General features: G+C 39.3%; 1 protein-coding gene across 3 annotated transcripts in view; it reads left to right on the top strand.

Moving 5' to 3' along the window:
• The window catches only part of PLXNA4 (plexin A4), a 965,210-nt gene that overhangs the window by 746,971 nt on the left and 190,714 nt on the right, over positions 1-27,525 (top strand). For all 3 annotated transcript variants that reach the window (XM_082255302.1, XM_082255301.1, XM_082255300.1), the window contains one exon: positions 23,313-23,513. In XM_082255302.1, the coding sequence (XP_082111428.1) occupies positions 23,313-23,513 (201 nt within the window). The remainder of the gene's footprint in view (positions 1-23,312; positions 23,514-27,525) is intronic.

Here is a 27,525-nt window from a genome sequence, read left to right as displayed (position 1 = left end):
GCTTCGCCATGGACGACCAAAGAGGTTGAGTGCACATGCTCAGCATCATATTCAGAGGTTGTCTTTGGGAAATAGATGTATGAGTGCTGCCAGCATTGCTGCAGAGGTTGAAGGGGTGGGGGGGTAAGTCTGTCAGTGCTCAGACCATACGTCGCACACTGCATCAAATTGGTCTGCATGGCTGTCGTCCCAGAAGGAAGCCTCTTCTATAGATGATCCACAAGTAAGCCTGCAAACAGTTTACTGAAGAAAAGCAGACTAAGGAAATGGATTACTGGAACCATTTCCTGTGGTCTGATGAGACCAAGATCAACATATTTGGTTCAGATGGTGTCAAACGTGTATGGCGACAACCAGGTGAGGAGTACAAAGGCAAGTGTGTCTTGCCTACAGTCAAGCATGGTGGTGAGAGTGTCATGGTCTGGGACTGCATAAGTGCTGCCGACACTGGGGAGCTCCAGTTCCATAAGGGAACCTCGAATGCCAACATGTACTGTAACATACTAAATCAGAGCATGATCCCCTCTGTTCATAAACTGGGCCGCAGGGCAGTATTCCAATATGATAACGACCCTAAACACACCTCCAAGACAACCACTGCCTTGCTAAAGAAGCTGAGGGTAAAGGTGATGGACTGACCAATCATGTATCCAGACCTAAACCCTATTGAGCATCTGTGGGGCATCCTCAAACGAAAGGTGGAGGAGTGCAAGGTCTCTAACAGCCACCAACTCCGTGATGTCGTCATGGAGGAGTGGAAGAGGACTCCAGTGGCAACCTGTAAAGCTCTGGTGAACTCCATGCCCAAGAGGGTTAAGGCAGTGCTGGAAAATAATGGTGGCCACACAAACTATTGACACTTGTGGCCAAATTTGGACATTTTAACTTAGGGGTGTACTCACATTTGTTGCCAGCGGTTTAGACATTAATGGCTGCGTGTTGAGTTATTTTGAGGGACAGCAAATGTACACTGCTATACAAGCTGTACACTCACTACTTTACATTGCAGCAAAGTTTAATTTCTTCAGTGTTATCACATGAAAAGATATAATAAAATATTTACAAAAATGTGAGGGGTGTACTCACTTTTGTGAGATACTGAATGTCTCTTCTTTTCACAAATACAATTTTAAGAAAATCAATTTACAGTTCTATCAAAGTGCACTATTTTCAACTATATTTTAGATAAGAGTGTCATCTAGGTTAAAGAAATGTTGCCAAGGAATCCCTAATGTCTGTACAGAATATCTTTAATAAATGAAAATACAAAAAACAGGAGCAGTGCTCAATCTGTTCATCTTCTGTTGGTTTGCATCTCTTCAAAACCTAAGAATGAAGGGCAGCTGCCAGAATCCCCTTTACAGAACCCTGTTGAGTCTAGCTGAGGATAGTTAGAGGCTGATTAAAAGATGTCTCTCATGTAAGGTATGACTGCAGACAAGCAGCCACGATTAATTTCTGTACAGCCTGCTGAGATAGACAACACTCCTGCTGCTTTGTCCATGGGACCATAGGAGGGGCATCCTCTGTCATAAAAAATATGTAGCGGGGTCTCAAGGGCTTTATTGATATAAATCAAAAAAGGACTTTTTGTACCTATTGGACACAGCATCCTCCAATTGACAATGCTAACAAACGGTGCATTATGAGCCATTAAATGACTAATCCATATTGAAAGGATAAAGAATCAAAGGAAATTGTACAACAAAGACACAAACCTGCGGATAGAATAAGCCCGTCATAAAGTATAATGGAAAACATTAAAGCTGGTGAAAGGACACACGCAGCAAGAGGATTTAGTGAAGATGTCTTCATATGTTTAACTTTTAAAAGTGCAATCGGCTATATTTTACCAGCTAAAAAAAACGTAATAAAAATGTAATAAAAAGAGCTGTGAACATTAAAGAGCCTCTGAGCACAAAGACCTGAAAAATGCTATACTCCTCTGCTGAGCTTCACTGTATGTTAAATAAACACTGGTTGCTGGTTTTGTAAGACTTGATTGTCACTTTTTCAGGTCAGAAATTATTCAAAAGAAATATTAGACAAAACAAAGAAAAAGAGTTAAATCTTTATTTTTAGAGCAATGTCTTATGATACAAAGTCAGATTGGCCTTTAAAGCTACCCAAAGATCTCCTGGTAGTTCAAGTAAGTCTCAATAGCATGTGTGATAGAAGGAACATACTGTATGATGAAAGATTTTTTTATTTGCTTTCTTATATCATAAAAAATGTCACAAATGGACATACATTATATAGAAAGCGATATAGGTGTTTTGTATACCTCAGGTGTACCTCCATGCAACCTGTTGTTGCCTGGCTATCATACTGTTCCTCTGTCTCTGTACACTGCTCAAAAAAATGTAAGAAACCCCTTTTTATCAGAGTATAGCATCAAGTAAAGGAAACTCCTGTGATATTGATCAGGTCAGTTAAGTAGCAGAGGGGGTTGTTAATTAGTGTCAGCTGCTTTGGTGTTAATGAAATTAACAACAGGTACACTAGATGGGCAACAACGAGATGACCTCCAAAACAGGAATGGTTTTACAGGTGGAGGCCACTGACTTTTTCCCTTCTCATCTTTTCTGACAATTGTTACCCAGTTTTACATTTGGCAAGGGTCAGTGTCACTACTGGTAGCATGAGGCAATACATGGACCCTATAGAGGTTGCACAGACAGTCCAACTCCTCCAGGATGGCACATCAATATGTGCTATTGTCAGAAGGGTTGCTGTTTCTCCCTGCACAGTCTCAAGAGCATGGAGGAGATTCTAGGAGAGCTGGGCAGGGCCATAGAAGCTCCTTAACCCATTAGCAGGACTGGTATCTGCTCCTCTGTGCAAGGAGGAACAGAATGACAACTGCCAGAGCCCTACAAAAGGACCTCCAGCAGGCCATTGGTGTGAATATCTCTGATCAAACAATCAGAAACAGACTTCATGAGGGTAGCCTGAGGTCATGACATCCTCCAGTGTGCTTTGTGCTCACTGCCCAGCACCGTGGAGCTTGACTGGCATTTGCCATTGAATGCCAGAATTAGCAGGTCTGCCACTGGCACCCTGTGCTTTTCACAGATGAGAGCAGGTTCACCCTGAACACATGTGACAGACATGAAAGGGTGTAGAGAAGCCATGGAGAACCTTATGCTGCCTGTAACATTGTTCAGCATGACTGGTTTGGTCATGGGTCAGTGATGGTCTGGGAAGGCATAGCCATGGAGGGACATACAGGCCTCTACAGACTAGACAATGGCACCCTGACTGCCATTAGGTATCGGGATGTACCCATTGTCAGACCCTCCTGGTGCACAACAATGCCCGGCCTCGTGGTGAGAGTATGCAGCCAGTTCCTGGAGGATGAAAGAATTGATACCATTGAATGGCCCCCACGCCTTCCTAACCTAAATCCAATGGAATACATCTGGGACATTATGTTTCGGTCCATCCAAAGCCACCAGGTTGCACCTCAGTCTGTTCAGGAGCTCAGTGATGCCCTGGTCCAGATCTGGGAGGAAATACCACAGGACACCAGCCATCGTCTCATTAGGAGCATGCCCCGATGTTATCAGACATGCATACAAGCACATGGGGGCCATACAAACTACTAAGTACCATATTGAGTTGCTACAATGAAATTTCAGCAAAATGGACTAGCATGCTGCATCATTGTTTCACTTTGATTTTTGGGGCATCTTTGAATTCAGCCCTCTGTAGGTTGATCATTTTCAATTCCATCAAACAATGTGGCATCCTTTCGTTCCTAACACATCACCCAGTCCATATCATTGCAGATATCCAACATGAGATTTTTTCCCATTGAGATCTGATGTCCAGTTAGGCCTCTCCCTTGTGAAAATGCAAAGTGTTCCCTAAATGGCGCCCATGCAAAGCAAGGGGCACACTATGTTCACAATGCAGCAGAGCAGTCACTGGGTATGTCACCCAGAAACTAGTGAAGATTACTGTAGGTAGACAGACAGGTAAAGCACATAAATACCTGCAGTGGTCCAAGCTATAAAAATTACCATACCTGAAATTCAGTTCAGCGATACAAAGGGTAATAACAGTGGGGGATGAGCTGATGGAGAAAAATAAAAGTACAGTTGTTAGGTGGAGGCAGGATAGGCTTCTCTGAAGAGAATCGTTTTCAGGGAACACTAAAAGTGGATAGAGATGGAGATAGTTGGAAAGATTGGGGTAGAAATACCAAAGCGTGGGAGAGGCTCAGGAGATGTCCTGGAGGCGAACATGGGAGGAGGAGACAAGGGAACCAGAAAGCAGAAGGTATTGGGAGAAACAAAGAACGATTTGGTTGGTATTGTTTTTTTTTTTTCCAAAAAGCTTCATTGAACAAAGTACACATTAGAAAAGGGTACGGTATTGTGAGACTAGGTTAGTGAAGTTGCGCGGGCAAGTTGTAAGTTATTGTTAGTATTTTAAATTTAATTTGCTGGCAAAGAAGGGTAGCAGAGGCTAAGTGGTTTGTAAGGTGGATGAGTCTGGCAGCAGAATTCATAATGGACTGAATAGGGTATGGCCTATGTAAAGGTAAGCCAATGAGGAGGGAGTTGCAGTAGTCAAAGTGAGACATAACCAGGGAGTGAAGAGCTTTGTAAGTTATTGTTAGTATCAATCTTTACAGAAAAGTCAGGGGAAGGGGCATGTGGTTTGGGTTTTTATTATGAGCTCGGTTTTTGACAGGTTGAATTTGAGGAAATGGTGTGACATTTAACCACTTAAGCCCCGGAGGATTTGGCTGCTAAACGACCAGAGGGCATTTTGCGATTCGGCACTGCGTGACTTTAACGGACAATTGTCCTATCTGTCCGCCACAATGTTGCAGTCCCGCAAAAAAATCGCAGATCGCCGCCATTACTCGTTAAAAACACCAAAAACGACAAATCTGTCCCTTAGTAAACGCAATAACTTTTGCACAAACCAATCAAAATATGCTTATTGCGATTTTTTTTACCAAAACTATGTAGCAGAAAACAAATTGGCCTAAAATGATAAAAAATTTTCATTTTTACAATTTTTTGGGGGGGAATTTCATATAAAAAAATGTGAAAATATTGTTATTTTTTCAAAATTGTCGCATTTTTTTGTTTATAGCGCAAAAAGTAAAAATCGCACAGGTTATTAAATACCACCAAAAGAAATCTCTTTTTGTGGAGAAAAAAAGGACATAAATTTTGTTTAGGTATGGCGTTGCATGACCACGCAATTGTCAGTTAAATTCGCACAGTGCCGAATCGCAAAAAGTGGCCCAGACGTAAGACAGCAAAATCCTCCGGTGGTAAAGTGGTTAAGATTATCACTTACCACTGCAAAGATGGGACCCTGCACAGCCAGGACAATGCAGCAATGATTAAGCACAGAAGTGTGAAACGCGTCTACTGATCCTCCAGGGGTTGAGTGTGTGGGGCATGTTTTTTATCTCAACGATTTTTCAATAAAGAAGAAGTTTTATTTTCTGGAAGTGCCCCTATCTTCTGTTTCATTTTGCATTAATGGTGACAGGCTTTGCAGAACAAGGCAGGCACCCAGGATTTCAGTCCGGCAGCTGAGAATTTCACAGGCAAGCCTTGGAGCAGTGCTCTCTTTGTTTGTCAATGCAGCCTGACCCTCAGCCAAGGTTGGTAAGTGAGTCTGGAACCTGGTGTGAGGGATTTCCACTGTGCTGAAGAATGAAAAGTTAAGTCACTGGATTGATGTTTATTCAATTATTATTTGCAAATTGAACACTGGATGTTGTGAAAGAGGACTATTCCTTTTAGTGCCGGTTCACATTTGTGTGATCACAGAGATCACATGTAATTCGGAGCGCACTGCTCCTAAAATTACATGCGATCTCTGTGTGGTGCAAATTCAGCCATACAGTTTGTATGTCTGAATTTGCACGGCAATCGCACCTAACATGCACAGGACCCTTTTTTTGGTCCACAGCATGGTGGTTCACACTAGTGCGATCCGATTCTGTGCAAACTTTCAGATCGCACTGCGATATACGATCTGATCTGCTGGTGTCTTTAACTTTTAATTGATACCCCCAGCGTATCGCATATGACAGTGTGAACTGCCAGGGGTGCGGATGCGATGCGGGAACACGCTGTATATTCGCAGCGTTCCCGCATCACACAAATGTGAACCGGGACTAAAAAAAATGGAATTTTATATATATTAATAAATATATGGACTTCATCATAATTGTATTAAGTGGGAGAGACTACTGCACAGCCTCACATATTTATGTGATTTTGATGTAGCCACTTATTGCCCATTCTTACATAGCACCACAATCTGGAGGAACCCAGTGGGAGTTTTATTAGCAGTTAAGAGTTTCAGGCAACTCTGGGTGAGAAATAGTATAGCTGTAAGAAAGTTTAAATTAGTAAGTATTAACCACTTAAGCCCGTAAGATTTTACCCCCTTCCTGACCAGGGCCTATTTTGCGATTCGGCACTGCGTGAGTTTAATGGACAATTGCGCGGTCGTGCTACGCTGCACCTAAACTAATTTGACGTTCTTTTTTTCCCACAAACAGAGCTTTCTTTTGGTGGTATTTGATCACCTGTGCGATTTTTTGATCATGCGCTATAAACAAAAAAAGAGCGTAAATTTTGCAAAAATAACAATATTTTTCACATTTTTTTATATGAAATTCCCCCCCAAAAAAATGTAAAAATCAAATTTTTTTAACATTTTAGGCCAATTTGTTTTATGCTACCTATGTTCGGTAAAAAAAATCGCAAAAAGCGTATTTTGATTTGTTTGCGCAAAAGTTATTGCGTTTACTGACTAAGGGAAGGATTTTTGTAATTTTTGTTGTTTTTTTTTTAACGAGTAATGGCAGCGATCTGTGATTTTTTTTGCGGGACTGCGACTTTGCGGCAGACAGATCGGACCCTTGACTTACATTTTTGACACTTTTGGGGTTACCAGTGACATTACTACAGTAATCAGTGCTATACATATGCACTGTTACTGTAAAAATTACACTGGCAGGGAAGGAGTTAACTTTATTTGAGAGGGAGGGGTGAAGTGTGTCCCTAGGGGCGTGATTCTTACTGTGATTGGATGTGGCTACTGGTGCAAGAACAGAGATCAACGGTCCTACATAGTAGAACCGTGTGATCTCCATTCTTACACAGGGAAGAATGACAGGTGGCTGTGTTTAAATTAGTCGCCTGCCTTTCTCCCGCTCTAAAGGACGATCGTGAGTGCCCGGCGGACATCGGGTCTGCCGGGCACAAGCGCGGGGGGGTCCGTGAGCGAGCGGGAGTAGGAGTGCGCCTCCAGCGGTGCACGCTCACTCCCTGGAGTCTCACAAGCTAGCGACGTAGACCTACGTCGCTTTGCCTGTGAGGGGTTGACTGCCGACGTAAATCGTCGTTAGGCAGTCGGCAAGTGGTTAAACACAAAATCAAACATTTATTGTATTGCAGCGTATCAATTCTTAGATGTGATGGCTCCATTAGTGTCCTTTTTTGGCTTTATTTCTTCTGATTTAATCTGGTAATCCAGCCAGCAAGTCGTTTTTTTTTTTTTTTTACAGCACAAGCTCTCCATAAGAATGTATCAGTTTAAATGGTTGAGACAAACTACTTAACTCTGGCAGTGATTAAAATGATCAGCTTTTATTTATTAATGCAAAACCTTTTTTCCCAAAAAGGAGAAAAAAATGATCATAAGCATGCTCCCCATGGATGCTTACAATGTTTTGCAGGCAGGCCTCTAATAAGGTTGTATTTTTGCTTATTTAATTTGTGATAACATATATGTACAAGTTGCAGCGCTTGTTTCTTTTCTTGTGTTTATCTTGTTGCATTACCGTATAAGACTGATTGACTATTTTGGTAGCAGATTGATGTGGTTCATCAAAACTTATTTGAACACACAATGTTGCCTGTGAATAGGTCTTCTAGCTTTAGAAAATAACTCCCAATGTTTTACAGCCCTTTTTAGTATGTCAGATAGGTATCTGGAGATATGAAGCATAGAACATGACAAGCAGCATGGGACTGTTTATATTATATGGCGGATATACTTGTAATTACCAGGCTTTTATCTCTTCTAAAATTCACACATCCCATAAATCCCTGAGATTTTTCTTAGCAGGAGCTAGCTTTCCCACAGCTAAAACAGGAGATTTGTGTGCAATTTATCAATATAATGGTATTGTAAAGTTCAGGAAGAGAGATAAAATATATGGTGCATTCTGCATTTGTTGGCCACTTGCATGTCCTAGCGGTTTGATTGCTTGTAACGGTTATGTAGATTTCAGCAGGAAGAGAGACGAGTATGAACTACAATTTATGGAACTTGGAATTCTGCCTAGATTACATTGACCTGTTCTTCTTTACAACTTAACAACATCTCTGATACCATACTTGTACAATTGCGTGTGACTTTATGGCAAAAAAGAATTAATGGTGTCATAATGTAAACATCCAGTGAATTGTATTACAACTCATTTTAAATTGTGCAACACTGTCATACTATACAAGCAATATTATTAACAATACATTTTGTATGCCCATATGTGTACTGTGCACTTACCTTTGGCCTGTACGAGGTTGGTGAGGTGTGGTTATAATTCTCACATGATTATATTGAATTTACAAAATGATTTATTAAACACATAACAATAAACATGTAAATAAATAAAATAGTGTTTTACTAAATTTAGTGTGCAATTTAGTAGTGTGCTCATTCACACCAGATGCAGCAAGACTGCAGTGGGCAGCCTTGCCCAGAACCATCTTGCCCCAAGACAAGGCCCAATGCCTTATCTCCTCTCCGGTAATTTCACATCACCTAATTGTAGTGAAGAATGCTGAAAAAAATTACGCAGTACATTTTTTCAGCGCAATCTATCACCTCGCAACATGCTGAGGCCGATAGAACCTAATAAAAGGTCGCTAAAAAACCTGAAACAGTGCAATGCACTGGGATTGGCATCACTGTCATCCCACTGCAGAGCAGTGGCTTAAATCTCTGAATGTAACCTATTTTCACATACCTCTTTGGGAATCTTGACGTAGTGACGTAGTGACGTAGTGACGTCAATGGCTCCCTTTACCATCTCAGTCTAGGACCCCTTTTAGAGTTGATAGGAGGCAGAAGATCACACAGTGGCATGAGTCCACTTAGTAGAGAGCGCTAAAATAGTAGACAGATTGACAGCTGGAGTGTGTTGGGCCTTGGCAAGGATGAATCTCACCAGGTCAGCAGTGGCGATTGAGCAAGTAGCAGATTCAGCAGAATGATACATTGTCAGGGCACAGGCTGGAATCAATAGCAAGCAGGTGGATGAGATGCAGAATCAGGAGACAGATGCATAGTCAAGGTACAGGTCAGCATCAGCAACAACCAGGTATATAAGGTAAAGACTGAAGCTGGGTTGGTAATAAGTAGACAATAATGAAAAAGAGTCAAAGATCACGCAAGAGGTGCTACTAAAGAGAAGTCGGTGCTCAGCCAAGCCAAAGCCTGATCTAAATAGCCCATTTGATGCCAACATTGGCAAGTAGTGTGCACTTATGTCCATGCACACACAGTGACATGTGCATGCCAGTACACCAATGCATGCACATTTTTAAAAATATATTATATTCTGTTCTTTGATATATATGTTTTGTCCTTTCTTTTAGTAGCTCTATTGATGTTCAAATAATCCCTCAACTGCCCCTGAGGAAGCGGCTTCCGCCGCGAAACATGTCGGGCTATAGTTTTGGGCATCATCGTTCTTCACATCTATACTAACCAGTATATTCTATCTGGTTGGTTTAGGGTCTGTAGAGTCATTCTATTAACCCTTGTGTAAGATACGACATTGATTGATATATACATGCTTTACTACGACTTGGCTTGTACCTATATGTTTTTAGTGATTTTGTAAGACTGTCTTCTACTGTTTAGAAATACAGTATACATTTTAATTCACGTTTCAATAAAAATATTCTTTTTATATATTTTTTGATTTCTATATTGGTCTAATGACGGTACCCCTCTAGAAAGTCCCCTCCCCCTTGCGCCCTCCTCTCCTCTCTCCATTTATGCATACTGGGACGTGGGTGCCTTTTCTTTATAGTATCCCTCTATACACCTTTATTTTGAGTTTGTCCTTTCCTTTAAAACATTGACAAGTGATTAAACACTTGCACTAGGAAGGTTCACCTACAATGAATAGATGGTGATTGTCACAAACACTACTTTATAAATAAGCCACATATTTGTCACGTAAATGGCTGCTGTTTTCCTAGGTGGAATAGTGTTATGTAAATGCAAGTTGGAGTTCTGGAATGTTTTTTTACTGCAGTTCTCCTATTGCCTCTTTGCCACTTATTTTGTGCAACCTTTCTTCCTTTAAAGTATATCTTTGTGGCAACAAGTCTGCACATTTTCTGAATGATCAGGGGTGTGCATATATAAGCTGCTGTGGGGTGTACATGATTTGATTGTACAGACTTTGATGCGAGTCATTGAAAGTCCCTGGCCTGCAGAATAACAGACTGTAGATTTGAAGTTTCCAGCAAGTAGAATTTTACACAAAGGCCTTTTTTGTATATTTGTATTCTGTATTACTTTACTGAATTGTACTGAAGTATGCTCTGAAAGTACAGTCTGAATTTGCTATTCAGTGCACATGTGCTCTACTCATAGATCTTCAATTCACTTTCAGTTTACAGCCTTAGAAAATGTCCAATCTGCTGTTAGTGATCTGAAGCAAATGAAGATATTACAGCAGATGCTGACACATAGCAAAATGGGCTAGTGTGATCAGTGTCTGTATAATTGCTATTAATATCTGAGATTTTCATTGCCTATGCAAGAGCTATGAGATTGTAATAGAATGAAGGTGTGTCAGCATATAAAGAGGGAGGAATAGGAATGTGTGAAAGAAACACACACTGTACTCCCTTGAAGGCATTTTCTAAATTGGAATAAAAACTCTAATTGTTGTTTGAATATTTCCAGCAGTTCTGCCAAACATAAATCAATTTTTAGAGGGTATAAAGAATGTACGGCAGTGTGTCACCATATTGTAATTATCATAAGCTTTAGACATGAGGCTGAATACATACCCTTTAGCACTTTGAGGGTAAATGGGGCAGGACTGAGAATTTGTCATGCGATAAATCATCTAAAGGAATTACCCATAACATTTAATTAGAAAAACATTAGGTTAATCAGATAGGAACATAATGGAAATGTACTTTTATAATGAAGCCGCCTCTTCAATTATCTTCAACAAACTTCTTAACTCTAGCAGATATTTTTATAAAGACATTGTGGTTTGATTGCAATCAAAATATGTTAATGAATTTGATACAAGCCTAGATTAAGGGAATAGAAAGCATAGTTGAGTTACCAAGTGTGGCCTTACCAGGCTAATCCTGCCCTGATCTAATGCCAGCGAGGGCACTCAAATTAACTTGAGCCATTTGGAGTTACTCTGGTGGGTATTACTGACTAATAATGACCACTGGAAATTATATATTTTTTATTTTTAGTTTATCTAGTGTTTCTAAGCATAGTTTTGGCACTTCAGTCTATTGAGCAATGAGCAGCAATGGTGGGTTTTGTTACCACAGAGGAGAGGGAGATGTATTATTCCTTGGCACCTTCAGCCATTCAAAGGCTAGCCTAAGGCTAGTCATAAATGTCCCATTGCCACCCTCACCCAATGGCACATTGAAACAACAGAGTGAGGATTGGGTTTTAAAACAATATACCCAGGAGAGGTCACTCCCATAGAGACATATTCCCCTTGATGGCTATCCTGGGATTGGCTAGACCAGGGATTCCCAAACTACGGCCCTCCTAGTGTTCAAGAACTACAATTCCGATCATGCCTATTCATGTCTGTGAATGTCAGAGTTTTACAATGCCTCATGGGATGTGTAGTTCTACAACAGCTGCAGGGCCGTAGTTTGGGAATCCTTGGGCTAGACAATTCAATCCCACCCTAAACGGATGGGACACTAAAGCAGGTATTGAACGGATTGTCATTACTTCTTAGTAGTGATAATAAAAAATATCCACCCAATATTCATAGGGAGCCATCCGCCTATTTATGATTATCCTAAGCTGTTCACAAGCAGTTTAATCTCACCCTGATATAATGGTGAATTAAAATTTTGGGGCTAGGATGGACTGTCAATGAGATTAGTTGCAAATGAGCCCTTATTGTCCCATCATGCTCAGGTAGATATTTTCTTGTCTAATACTAACCTACCAAAGGATTCACCCTATTAAGGGTATCTGTACCTGTATTACATACAGCTAATTCAGCAATGACTATTTCGAACTGAAATGTCAGAGAGTTTTCTATTTATTGTATTCAGGTAATGGATGATTTTTGATTTGCTTCTAAATATTACTGAGCAGTCCACATTATTATGTCTCTATACACTTTGTTGAAAGTATTGAATAATAAAGGCTATTCCAGGGCCATGTAGCAACAGTGGCAAAGAGTAGGAACTGAAAGCAGCTGTAACACATCATCTCAAAGTGATAAGCTGGCTAAAGACATCAGAGAATTACTGGATATGATTTGGCTATCTCAGAATCTGGAGGCATAGCGTCTGCCTCAACCAATGGCTATTGGGACAATTTTGACATTTTTTACATATAATGTATGTTAAAATGAGCATTTTTTGCTTTAAAATGACTTAGAACCCACAACCTGTATATATATTTTTTTGAAAGCAGAGGCTCTGGAGAATAAAATGGTTGTTGTTGCAAAAAAACCTCTTAAATGAAAAACACAATGTAATAACCAATTTTTGGTAAAATATACAAGATGATGTTATGCCCAGTAAATAGATAACCAAATTCATCAAGATACATGCCTGTAAAATGGTAAAAAATTACAGTACCTAATATTATCCACAGGCAACATTTTAAAAGCTTTGACATGTTTACATTTTAAGGTCCATGCACACTGGCTTTAAAAAAAAATGCTGCTTCTGCAGGAGTTCTGTTCTTTTGCCTGTAGAAGAAGCTCAATGTTATCCTATGTGCATTCCCACTCCAACTTGTCATAAATGTGAATGCGAGAGAGAGGATTTCTTACAAATGGTTAGAGGCATATTTTTAGCTCAGCTCTTAGAGGCAGAAAATAAACCTTCTGTATTGCATTTTTTGAGAGCAGCGTTCTGACATAAAAAACCCTGAATGCTCCTAAACTCTCCTAAAAGCTCCAAAGCTATCCTAAAATCCTGTACAAAAATGCTCTATATGAGCATTTTTTTTCTGCCAAGGGAGCTGGAGTTTTGTTAAGCCCAGTGTGCTTGGCCCCTAAATTGAAATGTGAGCTCAGGTGCTAGAATTATTGCTGTCACTCTGATGTTCACAGCGATACCTCACATGTGTTGTGAAAACACTGTTTACATATGCAGGCCTGACCTATATGCATGTTTGCATATGTGAGTGTAGGGGGACTTTACATTTTTTTATTTTATTTAAATTTATTTTTTTACTTTTTTTTTTATTCAACTTTATTGCTTTTGAATGAACAACATCCATCGTGATAACTTTGGCAGTGAAAGATACCCTTTTTGTAGAGATCAGGGGTCACCTCTGATCACTCCTCTGCTCCCCAAGGCAGCTAATCAGAGATCTGTTTGATCAGCTGCATTCCTGGTCATTATGGCCAGAGAAACTCAAAACCGGAAGTGACACAATCCTTGTCCATTCTGGCTTTATAAGTAACAGAGGAGATGGAGGAATGGATGTTCCCCCATCTCCTCTGTGGTCAGCCAACCCAAACTCTTTCAATACTCTGCAGCTCACCAGTGGAATGGGAGTGCCTGGAAATGGTTGTGGTAAAGGTCCCTTCTGAGTCCTGTAAAAGTGATGGATCACTTTTACCTGAAAGCCAATCACTGCCTCTAACAATCTACATGAGCCATGATCCTGGTATACACACTTCCCAACCATGATGTATATACTGTATATGTATGTATTTTCACCACATTCACTAAGCTAAGGCAAAAATCACTTGCAAAGTGAGCATTCAATTAATCAGCCACAATACCTCTGGATAACACTTGCTACACTTAATATAAATGGAAGTTGAGCAGAAAAATTAACATGTGTTGATTATGAAGAATGAAGCAATGCTTACGAATGCACCTACAGAATTTATGACATGTTTTTGAAGCTTTGGAATAGCATCAAGAATGTTTGTTAAATGCCCATGAAAGTGGTGTTTTTCTAGTGTGACGTTCTTAAAGGGGAAGTGATGTCGAGGAATGATCTGCTGTGAGGCATGGTTAGGTTGTGGTGTAATAACAGCCATTTTTGTGAATTCTCTGTATAATAGGCTCATATGCCTTGATCGCTTTGACATTTGGCTTGGTCCAGTTCAACTTTGCTGACACAAAAAGCTTTGCCAAGAGCAATAATTTTCAATATCTCTGTTCCTACCTGGCATTGTCAGTATTACTGTCTGGCTTGATGCTTTTGCCATCTTAGGGCTTAGGTCGCTTAGGACTCATTCACACGTGCATTAATACCCTGTGTTTAAGCAGCATTCATGTGGTGTTTTCTAAAGCCTCATAACCACCAATGCCTGCCCTGAATATTACAATGGGCACTACTCTGAGTAGTACACATAGTAGCTGTAGCGTTTACTTCATGTTGCGTTGTATAAACATAAGCAGCATGTCACATCGAAGCTTGTCAGACACTTCCATTAATTTCAGTGCTAAAGCACCGTAACCACATCTTAACTGCACCTATAGCATTTATGGTGTGTTAGTGAAGCATTTATCAAATATTAGCTGGGTGCTGGGGGAGATGCCATAGAGATTCCTCTATCCCAGAATTCACTGGGAAATAATAGAAAACTAGGACAGAGAAGCTCCAACTACTTCCTATGTGTACAGAGCAGCCTTGTGGTAACATTATTTGAGCCTGCGTGCAGGCAAAAGCATTTCAGTCAGGAGCAGAGGCATTCAGAATTATTGCTAGTGGCAAAGCTTTTTTTTTTGCCAGAAAAGTTGAGCTGGATCAAGCCAAGTGCCAAAGATATATCAAAGATCAAGATATCAAAGTATATGAATCCATTTTGCAGAGAATCTGCAAATATGGCTGCTATCACACCACAACCTAACCATGCCTCAAAGCAGATAATTTCCTCTACATCACTTCCCTTTTAAGCACCTCCCCCTGAAAAAACAACACTGTCATGGGCATTTTAAAACCATTCTTGATGCTTTTTGGCGCTTCAAAAACACAACAAAATGAGTTGGCCCACTTTTTGCAGCCATAACAGCGTCAGCTCTTCTGGGCAGGCTGTCCATAAGGTTGAGAAGTGTGTCTATGGGAATGTTTGACCATTCTTACAGAAGTACATTTGTGAGGTCAGGCAATGGTAGTTGGACAAGAAGGCCTGACTCACAGTCTCCTCTCTAATTCATCCTAAAGGGGTTCTTTCGGGTTGAGGTCAGGACTTAGGCCTCCACCCCAAACTCGCTCATCCATGTCTTTATGGACCTTGCTTTGTGCACTGGTCCAAGTAATTTGGTGGAGGGAGTATTATGGTGTGGGGTTGTTTTTCAGGGGCTGGGCTTTGCCCCTTCGTTCTAGTGCAGGGAACTCTTAAAGCATCAGCATACCAAGACATTTTGGACAATTTCATGCTCCCAACTTTGTGGGAACAGTTTGGGGAAGCCCCCCTTCATTTTTCAACATTACTGCACACCAGTAACTGGCCTGCACAGAGTCCTGATATTAACCTGATAGAACACCTTTGAGATACATTAGTGTGGAGACTGCAAATCAGTGTCTGACCTCACAAATGCGCTTCCAGAAGAATGGTCAGACTTTCCCATAGACACACTCCTAAACCTTGTGGACAGCCTTCCCAGAAGAGTTGAAACTGTTATAGCTGCAAAGGGTGGGTCAACTCAATATTGAACCCTACAGACTAAAATTGGAATGCCACATAAATTCATGTGCAATGAACAATATAGTGTATGTGTGAACGAGCTCTTAAACACAGGGTATTGACACACATGTGAACAAGCCCTCTCAAGTGCAAAGATAGATAGGTATAGTGTAGAAAAGAGTATAGATAGTACTATGTAGTGGCCATAAACACAGAATAAGTACTAGGGCAACATACAGAACACACAAAATGCAAAGGTGCTAGTGTTCATTAGTTTCCATATGTTGTATACAGAATGATATATATATATATATATATATATGGAGAGGGAGAGGGAGGGAGGGAGAGAGAGAGAGAGAATAACTATTGAGATATACATGCCTCATATATAGCGTAAACATACAGTGATATGCAGCTTGACATACATAATAGGAACAGTTACTAAGAAATATACTGCGCATACATAACAAACATGACATTTTTCATATAAAATAAAAGTACCTATAAATGTATATATATGAATAGAAAGCTCATTCCAGACCTTCACTAAACATAACTGGTGCAGAAAAATGCATATATGGACCATCTATGATTTTTATCTGGATACTATTTGAATGAGTTGAGATGTGGCGTTATTACCTCATTATTACCACATAAGCATGAGAATACATCTGTGGAATATGTAATTCTATGGCCCTGCGCTGGACCACCTATATCTGTAAAATTGACCATTACCACAAGTGTTTTCTATTTGTTGCATATGTAATTTAGCCTGCAGGTTAGGACACCCTAGGAGCAGATAATGGAAATAAATGTAACATGCAGAACTAGAGAAGTAGTATGCATTACATATCAGATAACAGCACATATTATTCTTTATTGTTCAGGTACATTGTAAAAAAATGATCAGTAGAGGATATAAATATACTGTTTATATATATATATATATATATATATATATATATATATATATATATATATATATATATGTCTATATATACTATATATATGTCTATATATAGATAGATATAGTAGAATTTTCCATTTAAGCTAAACTTTGGGTATAATGAAATCCTTATCCTCACATAAAGTGACTTTATTTCATATTCCTTCCACTAATCAAACAGCATTTATGTGACCTTTCTTGCCCTAAATTCTCCTTTTCTATGGCAAGGTGGTGACATTTTTTTTAATGACGTCATCAGTATGTATTAAAGAAGATAGATGTTTTCATCTGCTTAGATGGATTTTTGTCATACTGGGCAACAGTGCCTGGGTAAGGCAGGCAGGACCATAAGAGCTTCAACATTTATTATGTATGTGTTGATCCTTATAATTTAAATAAATCTGATATGAGAAGATGACTGTGCCTGATTAAAAGGTATATATTTTTTTATAAAATAAGGACTGCCTTTTTAGCAAAGTCTACAAATAGTTCCTTCTTGATTTCAAAGCTCCTGTGAACATTGCCTATTTAGCTTGTAAAATTACCTTTTAGAAAGGAATTTCTTTGCCGTTTATGATTTTTTATTTCAAAGGTTGAGAAAGAGGTAACCTTTTTTTTGCTTAAGTTTAAATAGTTGGCTCAAAGGATCCATCAATAAAAGAGAGCAAAGCCTTGTAGGAGAAAAAGCTTTTACTCAAGGAATATTGAGCTCTAATCATGACTGAGAGCTTGGCCATCACCTGACTTCCTGCCAGCTTTCTATTTCTTTCCCTTAAATTGCTCTCAGAGGATACAAGATCAGGTTGGTTCAATATCAGAGACTTTTGTTAGAACATATCAACAAAGAGCTACATTTCAAACAAATTAAATAATGTTTAGAAGAAGTCAGATCAGAATGTGCACTCACAAGCCGTGAGGTTGAGAATTGCGTTTAAATTGAAATGGTATGTGGGTAGATGTTGGAACGTAGAGCTAATGTACAGATTCATTATGTAGTGGAGCTTTCCAAGAGAAAGTCCCCTGACATTCACATAAACTAGGTTCACTTGTAAGTTTCCTGTGACTTTTGTGACCGCAATACTAATGTGTTAGTTTATGTTGCATTGAATGTTATGTTTTATGTGAATACCATCAAGCAAACTGAAAAAAGAAAAGATAATGGTTATCCCGGACACTGATTTTTTTTTTTTTTTAAATAAGTATCAAATAATATTTTTTGTAATTTCCTTGAACTATGTGCATGAACATGAAAATTATGTTTTTACAGCTAGGCGTGAGCCAGTAAGTCTGGATTCAGTTCACGAGGCGTATGTAAAACCCATTGTAAAGTACGAAAAAAAGGAACTTAAATTTGAACCCCAGTAAAGTCTTTGAGGGATAAATCTTGAAAATCAAATCTGTCTATTTTCAAAGCTAATAGACAAGGGATTGTCAAACAAATTGCATAGGGGGCTGGGAACTGGCATAGGGGAATTGTACCAATGAAAAAAAAAAAAAAACTTTTTTTAAATACCATATAGTTGGGAGAGGGTCCTCCTTTTTATTTGACTTTAAGGGTAGCATTGTAAAAAAAACGCCAATCCTTTAAATCACCTGCTTGGGAGGTGGCTGTAAGCTGTATATGGCTATACAGAGTGGTACAGTTCCCATAGACAGTGGCAGTGACATTGTCTTCTACTGTCTCATAATAACTATTTTTTAAATTTTATATTATTGCTAGACTTAAATGCAGCAGCAGCTCAGCATAGACCAGTGGAAATAGCATCCACAACTGATCTAAAGGATATTGGAAAGTTTACCTTCACAAAAACATAAAATGAAAGCCCTCAAAGTCTTACAAACTGGACAATGGTACAACAGATTGCTAGTTTAGAGCTTTTGTGAACATTCCCACACTGCATTGTCTTAAAAGTTTAATAAAATGTAAAAACAAAGTCCACAAAAACACTTTAGGACAACAACTTACATTCCCTAAACCCCTTCCATCCCTGCATACCTTCGTATCCCTAAAAGATGCACAATATAAAGTCAGGTAACAAACTACATTTGTTAAAAACTGGATAGGGTATGGACAGTACATAAGCACTTAAATATGCAGCAACTAGAAAGATGGGCCTTTTTAACATATCTGCTGCTGACAATACTGCTGTGGTGTGCAGCCTCTGCCTGCAGCTTATCAGCCATGGTACAAGTGCGAGACATTTGGGTACCACATATGACTATGCGCAAAAGCTACCAGTGGGGCAGCACTTTAGTGAGACAAGTCTGCAACAAAAGTCATGTACTCCTTCTGCTCAAGGGCACATGGAGGCCAGTTTATTTTACAGTGCTGCTAATACACCGGGCACCAGTACTTTGCATAGAAAGCCATCCCTGCCCTCCACAAGAGGGATTGCCATCAGGCAGCGGGGGGCAGGGGAGAAATGCAAATTGGGGCATTGGGGTGCTGGTGGTAAAGAGGAGGAGGAAGGTTGGAGTGATAGTGGTGATAGGGGGGATCTGCTGCCACCATCTAGGAGTAATTCCTGTATCCCCAGCACTATAGGCATAGCTGCAAATGGAATAACAAAGCATAGGATGGCTGTCCATTTCCATCCGACTATCATCTGATCTGCCCAATGGAAGGCAAACGTATCCCCATCCATATGTTTTTAGCAGACTGGATCAGATTGGATTCTGTCAGGTGTCAGCGAACCCATCCCCTGACATCCACCGCTTCATAGAGAACTATAGGAGGTCCCATCGGGTCTGCCTGAAAAATGGACAGATGGACCCGATCGGTCCACTGGTGTGAACAGGGCCTTAAAACCCACCCATGATTTAGGTTGTAAAAATCTGACTCCTGTAAATTCATCTCTTTATATAGAAAAAAATATGAATATCTGGAAAATATTGCTTCACTATAATGATTGATGTACTGTAGATGCAGAAACATCCAAAGAAACACACATTTTCACATATTTTAAGGAGTATTCTGCCATCCGCTATACACTTTTTTTGTGGTTAACTTAATCTTATAATGTTATATAGAGTCCCTAGCTTTAGCTCTCAAAAATATTATGGCCCTGTGCTTAAGGTGGTTTACCTTTTCTGGAGGGTTTCTGAGATTTTCTCTGCCAACTTTCTGGTAGCTAAAATACAGCTTTGAAATGTACATATTGTGATTAGAAAACAGCTTTGTAATAATCTATCAAGTGAAATCAGGATGCGTGAATCAGGATGTAAATGTTGTTTTCTACAGAGATTACTAAGCACTGAACTGTAAACTTAAAAAAAAAAAAAAATACATATATAAATAATATACAAATGATGCAAGCAGGATCTCATTTCTAGTGTACAAACTTATATTGGATTTCCCAGGTGCAATTACAATAATTAATTCTGAAGTTTTATATAAAGAACTGTTAGTTGTTGCTATCCCCTAGAACAGCCTTTCTCAACCTAAAAACTAAAAATCCACAACTCATGATACATTAGTGTGACAGTCAGTGGGAAGAATGCTCTTTACTCGTCATCATTGGGAAGAATTACCCCTTACAGATAGCTAAAAGGAACAATGGTGCCATTGGAAACTTATCTGAAAGGCAAAAATTGCCTATTGGTCAAGGAACCCGTAGCAATTTTAGGAGGAACCCTAGGGCTCCATGGAACCCTGATTGAGGAACCCTGCTCTAGAACCACACATTTGGCTCCACTTATGAACAATATCTACAATCTGTAGGAAAAATATGTTTATAATATCTCTAGAACAAAAGCGGGTAGGAATCTTCATTACGTTTAGCTAAAATTATTTCAGCATACTACCTTGTATATGTGGTAAACCGTTTTTTTTTTTTTTTTCCCTTTATTAACAGCTGGATTTTCACTTTAAGGGAACCCAGTTATATTTTAGTATGAAAATGAAAATAAAATAATAATTCTAAATTAGGCCTATGCTGAATTCATCTGATTATCCATTTTCCATTATTGTGCCGCAGTACTAGTTTATTTTAAACTTGTTCTCCTGCAATATCACATTTCATTTAAACAGTTTAATTATATCCTGTATAGGTAAGAGAGGGCTGCATGGTCCAGTTAGATGTGTGACAATTTTATAATTGTTGCATTTAGAGACCCAATTATCTTCTCAGTTTGCTGGGCATAATTGTTTTCCATGCCAAACTGAGCATATATTCACAGATCTGCAAACACTAATATGAAAAAAAGTGATGGGGATTGTCAAGTCAAAGTTCAGATTTGCTGCAGTATCTGTGTGGTGTATGCAATGTAAAACTTGAGAAGGAGATATAATGGGCATGCCTAAAGTGGAACTTAAGGCGCATATCTAAATGCATAAATTAAACACATATACTATAGTATTTAGAAATATTCTCCTTCAGATGTCTTTATCAGCAGTGACTAGAACTTTAAAGTGGACCTTCCACCCGGGTATACACTAAATTACCTAAAGTATTGGGGCACCTGTCTTTACATGCCCATGAACGTTAATGGCATCCCAGTCTTAATCAATAGGGTTCAATATTAAGTTGGCCCATCCTTTGCAGCTATAACAGCTTCAACTCTTCTGGAAAGGATGTCCACACGGTTTAGGAGTGTGTCCATGGGAATGTTTGACCATTCTTCTAGAAGTACATTTGTGAGGTCAGGCACTGATGCTGGACGAGAAGGCCTGGCTTGCAATCTCTGCTCTAATTCGTCCCAAAGTTGTTCTGTTGGGTTGAGATAAGGACTCTGTGCAGGCCAGTCAAGTTCCTCCACCCCAAACTCGCTCATCCATGTCTTTATAGACCTTGCTTTGTGCACTGGTCCAAATAATTTGGTGGAGAGGGGTATTATGGTGTGGGGTTGTTTTTCAGGGGTTGGGCTTTGCCCCTTGATTCCAATGAAGGGAACTCTTAAGGAATCAGCATACCAAGATATTTTGGACACTTTCATGCCCCCAGCTTTGTGGGAACAGTTTGCGGATGACCCTTCCTCTTCCAATATGACTGCTCACCAATGCACAAAATAAAGTCCATAAAGACATGGATGAGTGAGTTTGGGGTGGAGAAACTTGACTGGCCTGCACAGAGTCTTGACCTCAATCCAATAGAACACCTTTGTGGTGAATTAGAGCGGAGACTTCAGACCAGGCCTTCTCCTATAGCATCAGTGCCTGACCTCACAAACATTCCCATAGACACACTCCTACATCTTATAGACAGTCTTCCCAGAAGAGTTGAAGCTGTTATAGCTGCAAAGGGTGGATCAACTCAATATGTAACCCTACTGACTAAGACAAGGATGCCATTAAAATTCATGTGCGTGTAAAGGCAGACGTCCCAATACTTTTGACCAGCAGCTGTACTAACCATGCAAGGTTAGTTCAGCAATCTATCCACTAAGCTGTTGTGTTCTGACAGGGGGACGGACCCTCACCAGAGCACTCCGTTCAGCGCTCTCTGCTATTGGCTGAAAGTGCTGATCAGGAGTCGGTAGGTTGTTGGTTTTCCAGCATGCACGTCCGACAGAAGCCAGACAAATGACCAGAGTCTGTCGAACAGACCAACATACACACAGGCCAAATGTTGGCCATTTTTTTTTTTTACCAACCGTTGTCTCCTGACATTTGGCCCGTGTGTACCCAGCTTTACTGTGATGTACCAGCTTAGGAAGATAATATTTATTTAAACAATTTGTGTACAGCTTTTATCATCAGTGAACACTCATTTGGTCCCAGAAAGCTGTTCCCTGGTAAGCCTGTCCAATTTTTGAATTGCAGAGCTGTATCAACTACAGCCAATGTTACCATCAATTTACTTTTACAGCCAGGTGGTTATTTTTTATTCAACTCGTGAGAATATTGCACTTAATAATTCATCTCCATGTTTGCATTTGAACAGGACAACTGCATTACACAATGGCTGACATGGACTTATGGCTGGGCTGTTATTAACCATATGCAATGTATTGATTCTGTAACCACACATAGAAGGTTCTAATTTCTTCACATCCAGTGTTATTGCTTTTTTGGGGAGTAGTTTACACAACTTATATATTTTATATATTATGTGAAGTTTATATTATATATATATTGGTCAATACTATATTGTATGATATGTTCTTTTATACTATGTATGCAGTACAGGGGAAACTCCAAATCGCTAGGGATATATATTTTATAAGTTTTTTAGTGTTGTTTTATATGAGTTAATAAAGTAACAATTTTTGGGCTACATCTTGGTTCGTGTATGCTTATATATTATCTATGCAATGAATAATATTACAGTTTGTTTTGTTTTTGAGTTGGAACAATATAGGCGAAATTGAGCTAGTTTATCTGAAGACTGTGATCTGTCTTTGTACTGATATAATATCTTATGAGGTTACATTGTGATTGCTATATTTTAAATATTTTCAGTATTTTAAATATGTACAGTATACATTTTAATATATTTCAATGTTATGTTTATTTTCCTTATGCAGGAATGCCCTCAGCTTCTACATACTGAAAAGATCTTGATTCCAGTTGATGTTGTCAAACCCATAACATTGAAGGCAAAGAATTTACCCCAGCCCCAATCAGGCCAAAAGGGCTATGAGTGCATCCTGGACATCCAGGGCAATGAGCAAAGAGTGCCAGCTCTAAGGTTCAACAGCTCCAGTGTTCAGTGTCAAAACACTTCTGTAAGTGCACAATACTATGACAGTTAATTATGTTTGCATCAATAGAGAGGATGCCATTGATGGCAGAAATCTAAATGCATGCTACATTTTTTTTTGTGGATCCAGTGTCTGCCCACTTGGCTACCAAAGTTTTGAAAATTTCTGATACTTACTATGATGCCACAGGTCAGACCACTTAAATATGGTCATAAGCTCTTGTGGACAATGCTTGAAGAATAAAGAGTCATTTACTGTATATAATGCAGTATTTTTTTTGCCAAGGTAAAAAGCTGTGTTTAGAATGAAAGCTTTAGAAAAATACCCTAAGCTGAGATTCTGCAGTTATAGATAACTAAAATAAAAAAAAAATCAGATCTCTCGTTGACCTTTATTTAATTTTCTGTTCTTATTTCAAATGTCAGCTGAAGGCTATTTTCTTCACTGTGTAATCACTTCTTCATTGTGCTACACATGGCAAAGTGCAAAATATTTGTAGAAGAAGTAAATGTGTAATTAGATGTAACACAAGAAATGTGGAGAGATCATGGTACCCTGGGAGAGACACAGAAAATCAGTCTTCTTTCACTTGCATTTAAGTTTGGTTTGTTTACCTGACTTCAGAGTATGAATGAATAATAGGAAAAACAAGGGGAAATTGCTAAAAGAAGACTGTTGTTCTTCAAGGCGTACCTTTATAATATTAATGTGACAACCATAGATTTTGTAGGATTTTGTTGTTATATCAGTCATTCATAGGGCATAATTGGACAACACACTGCAGCCATTTCATGTGTAACATACATAATAAGAGGAGTCTAAAGTCTTTGATAATGCTCTTTATTACATCACTGGCGTCCTAGGCTGTCTCTGCTTAGATAAGCTAAACCTTAATAGATAATCCTTAGCCAAGCAAAACTTTTTTTTTTTTTGCTTTAATTTACTTAAAATAAAGAGCATATGGTAGCATTGTGGATACATGTAAAATTTAAGTTTAAATTTTATATAAGTTTGCTGCTAATAGAAAGTATAAAAATAATAAAACTACCAGGTATAGTTGTAAATAGTGGCTGGATTTCTTGAAAGTGTTGCCTAAAGATTTAAAGTTGAAAATCTAGGACATAGGTATGTTGTCTAAAAATGTTTTTGACAACTGATTTGCTTTAAGGTTTTAACCCCAACCCACACTCACACACACTTCTCAATAGGGTGGATATACTAAAGTCAATAGACTGCAATTTGCAAGTGAAGTTGCACTTATTTTCCCCAGAGATTAGTTATAATGTAGTAAAGGCAAAAATACTGCACACTTAGCAAATACATTTGCACTCATTTTCAACAGAGCTTAGGAAATGTGAAATGCCAAATCAGGTGACATGAAAAAAAAACAGAAAAAAAAAACTTTTTTGACAGCTTGTGATTCGGAATCAAATTCAGTGCCATGCAAACTATTCCACACCTCTGTGAATGTATCCTCCACCGTTAAATCTATTCACCAAAAATCCTCCAATATAAAGCATGATCATCCACTCCACCACGAATGTTGGATCAACTGTATTATTTATTGTAACCTTGGCCTTTTAAACCATCCAGGATTCCTGAATGTTATATTGCTCTCCTCTCTTGATCAGTCATATCATAAAAAGATGCTATCAATGCGCAACATGTTTATTCCTTGTAAAAGCATACAATGTTAAAATTATAAAATGCCAACTCACATTTGCAAGTGCCCTTTGACCAACACTAAGTCTATCCAGTAAACCAAATCTGTGGTTGTCATGCTGCTTTGTGTATTGAAGCTGGTGTACATTCCAAATCTCATCTGTGCTGTTCACCAAAGGCCTCTGGTTACATCAGCTGGTTCAATAAAAACCATTCTGCCCATGTGTATGGCAACCAGTCCGACAGAAGCGGGCCAAACAGCCAGTTTCTGTTGGACGTGCATGCAGGAAAACCAGTAGCTGACCGGCTCCTGATCAGGGCTCTCAGTCAATGACTGGGAATGCTGATCAATGTGTTCTGGTGGGGGGGCCGCCCCCCTGTCAGAACACAACAGCTCAACAGGGGGATTGCTGTACTAACATCGGATTGTTAGTGCAGCGGCTCTGACCGGAGCTGTCAGTTTTTTTTGTCAGGTGGGTTGAACAAATAAAACCTCATGGTGTGTACTAGGCTTTAGACGGTCTGTCACTTAAGGCGCTTTTCCACTGCATGGTACGGATCGGTTTGGCGCTTTTCCACTGCATGGTACCGCATGGTACGTGTTAGATCGGTTCGGTACGGTTTGGTACAGCGGCGCTTTTCCACTACATGGTATGGCGTCGGTACAGCTCATTTAAACAGTACCACCTTGGTTGGGGTTCCAAGCAGGCCGTACCGATACCATATCCCACAATCCTTTGCATGCAGCATTGATTGTTTGTCACTACTAGCCACTGATTGGTCAGATAATTGTTGTAATCCCACCCACTTAGTACCAAGTACTACAACAGTGGAAAAGCAAACCGAGCCGAGTAGAGCCTATACAGTGCTGAAAGGTGCCGACTCGTACCACGCAGTGGAAAAGCAAAGCCGAGCTGGGCCAAGCAGTGCCGAGTGGAGCCGAGCCGGTACTTGCAGTGGAAAAGTGCCATTAGAGTGATTATATTCATTATCGTTTAAACTGACATCTTGGTTAGGATTAACACAGATAGCATATTTATTAGGCAGAAGGAAAACTATTTGTTGGCCATAAAAATTATAACTTTGGGCATTATTATCACTTACAGTGCCTAAGGTGGCCGCAGTTTAAGATTTAGACTTACTACCTTTTTATTGTTTAAATGGGATATTCTTAAAGTGTCATGATAGGAAAGTGAACCACCACAAGCTGAAAGGGTACAATGTCTTTGCTATTATTCTGAAAAATCCTAACAATTAAGTTCCACAGGGCATTATTTTTTTACTGTTAGACATCTAGCCTTGCACAAAATTTATGATAATTGGATTTCACGTGTATTAGATATACAAGTTTAAATGTGACAGGATTATAACCTAGTCAAATAAGAACTCTTAGCTGTTAAATTTAGGTATACAAACTTTTTCTGTTGCAGAAACTCTTCTGTGCTGCACACAATCACACAAATAACACCTGAGTATTAATGAGGAATTGCAGCTGTCACATTATTGCAGTGCAAATGGTCTTAATAACTGTTGCCCCTCTGGGCCCTCAAGAAACACTTGGGGTGGCCTGGGATAAAAGTCTGAAGAACCTTGTCTGTTTTATATACAGAACAAGCAAGGCTGCTCTGAAATTTATGAACGGATTTGCTTTTAATCCCTTCCAGCCCAGATTTAGTACAATATGTTACAAAGATATGATAGTGCAACATACGGCCTGAAGGAATAAATATTGTGCCCTTTATCTCCCAGTGGTACGTGTTCAGGTCCTTAGGTAGATTTTTAGTTTGGATTCCACCCAAATTCAACCTGTGTGCTGTTTTCTCTATACTGAATTCTCTCCTGGAGGTTCTGCCTGAACATCTTGAACAGCTGTACCTCCTGAAAAGTGCCTTTTGTTACATGAATAATTTGCTAATATAAAGAGGCAGCTGGCGGCAGATTCCCTGTGTTAGCCTCAGTGAGCATTAAAGACAAGAATTCAGACTGTGAGCAGGTTACGTATGGCTCCCTTCTAAACCATCACAGCCAAGCAGTCAATGCACACTTTTTTTCAACTCCCAGTATTCATGCAATAAATAGTACTAGATATAGCAACTTATTTTTAAATCATTATTTCAGATTTCTCTGTTGTCCAGCTTAAAGCTTGAGTTCAATCTGGGTATAGTTTGCCTTTCCTGTTTCCTTCCATCATTAGCATACTAATGATTTTTTTCCCCTTTTCATTAGATAATTTAGACCCAGTAATGACATCACTGGGGGATTTACGAAAACTGAAGCACATAGAATCTGGTGCAACGTTTGATAGTAACAATCAACTTCCAGATTTTATTGTCAAAGCTTAATTGAACAAGCTAAAGTTGAAAGCTGATTGGTT

The sequence above is a fragment of the Pelophylax lessonae genome (genome assembly GCF_965119305.1).
Source record: "Pelophylax lessonae genome assembly, chromosome: 4".
Classification (NCBI taxonomy): Eukaryota; Metazoa; Chordata; class Amphibia; order Anura; family Ranidae; genus Pelophylax; species Pelophylax lessonae.
The sequence above is the reverse complement of the archived record's forward strand: the minus strand, read 5'-3'. Positions and strand labels throughout refer to the sequence as shown.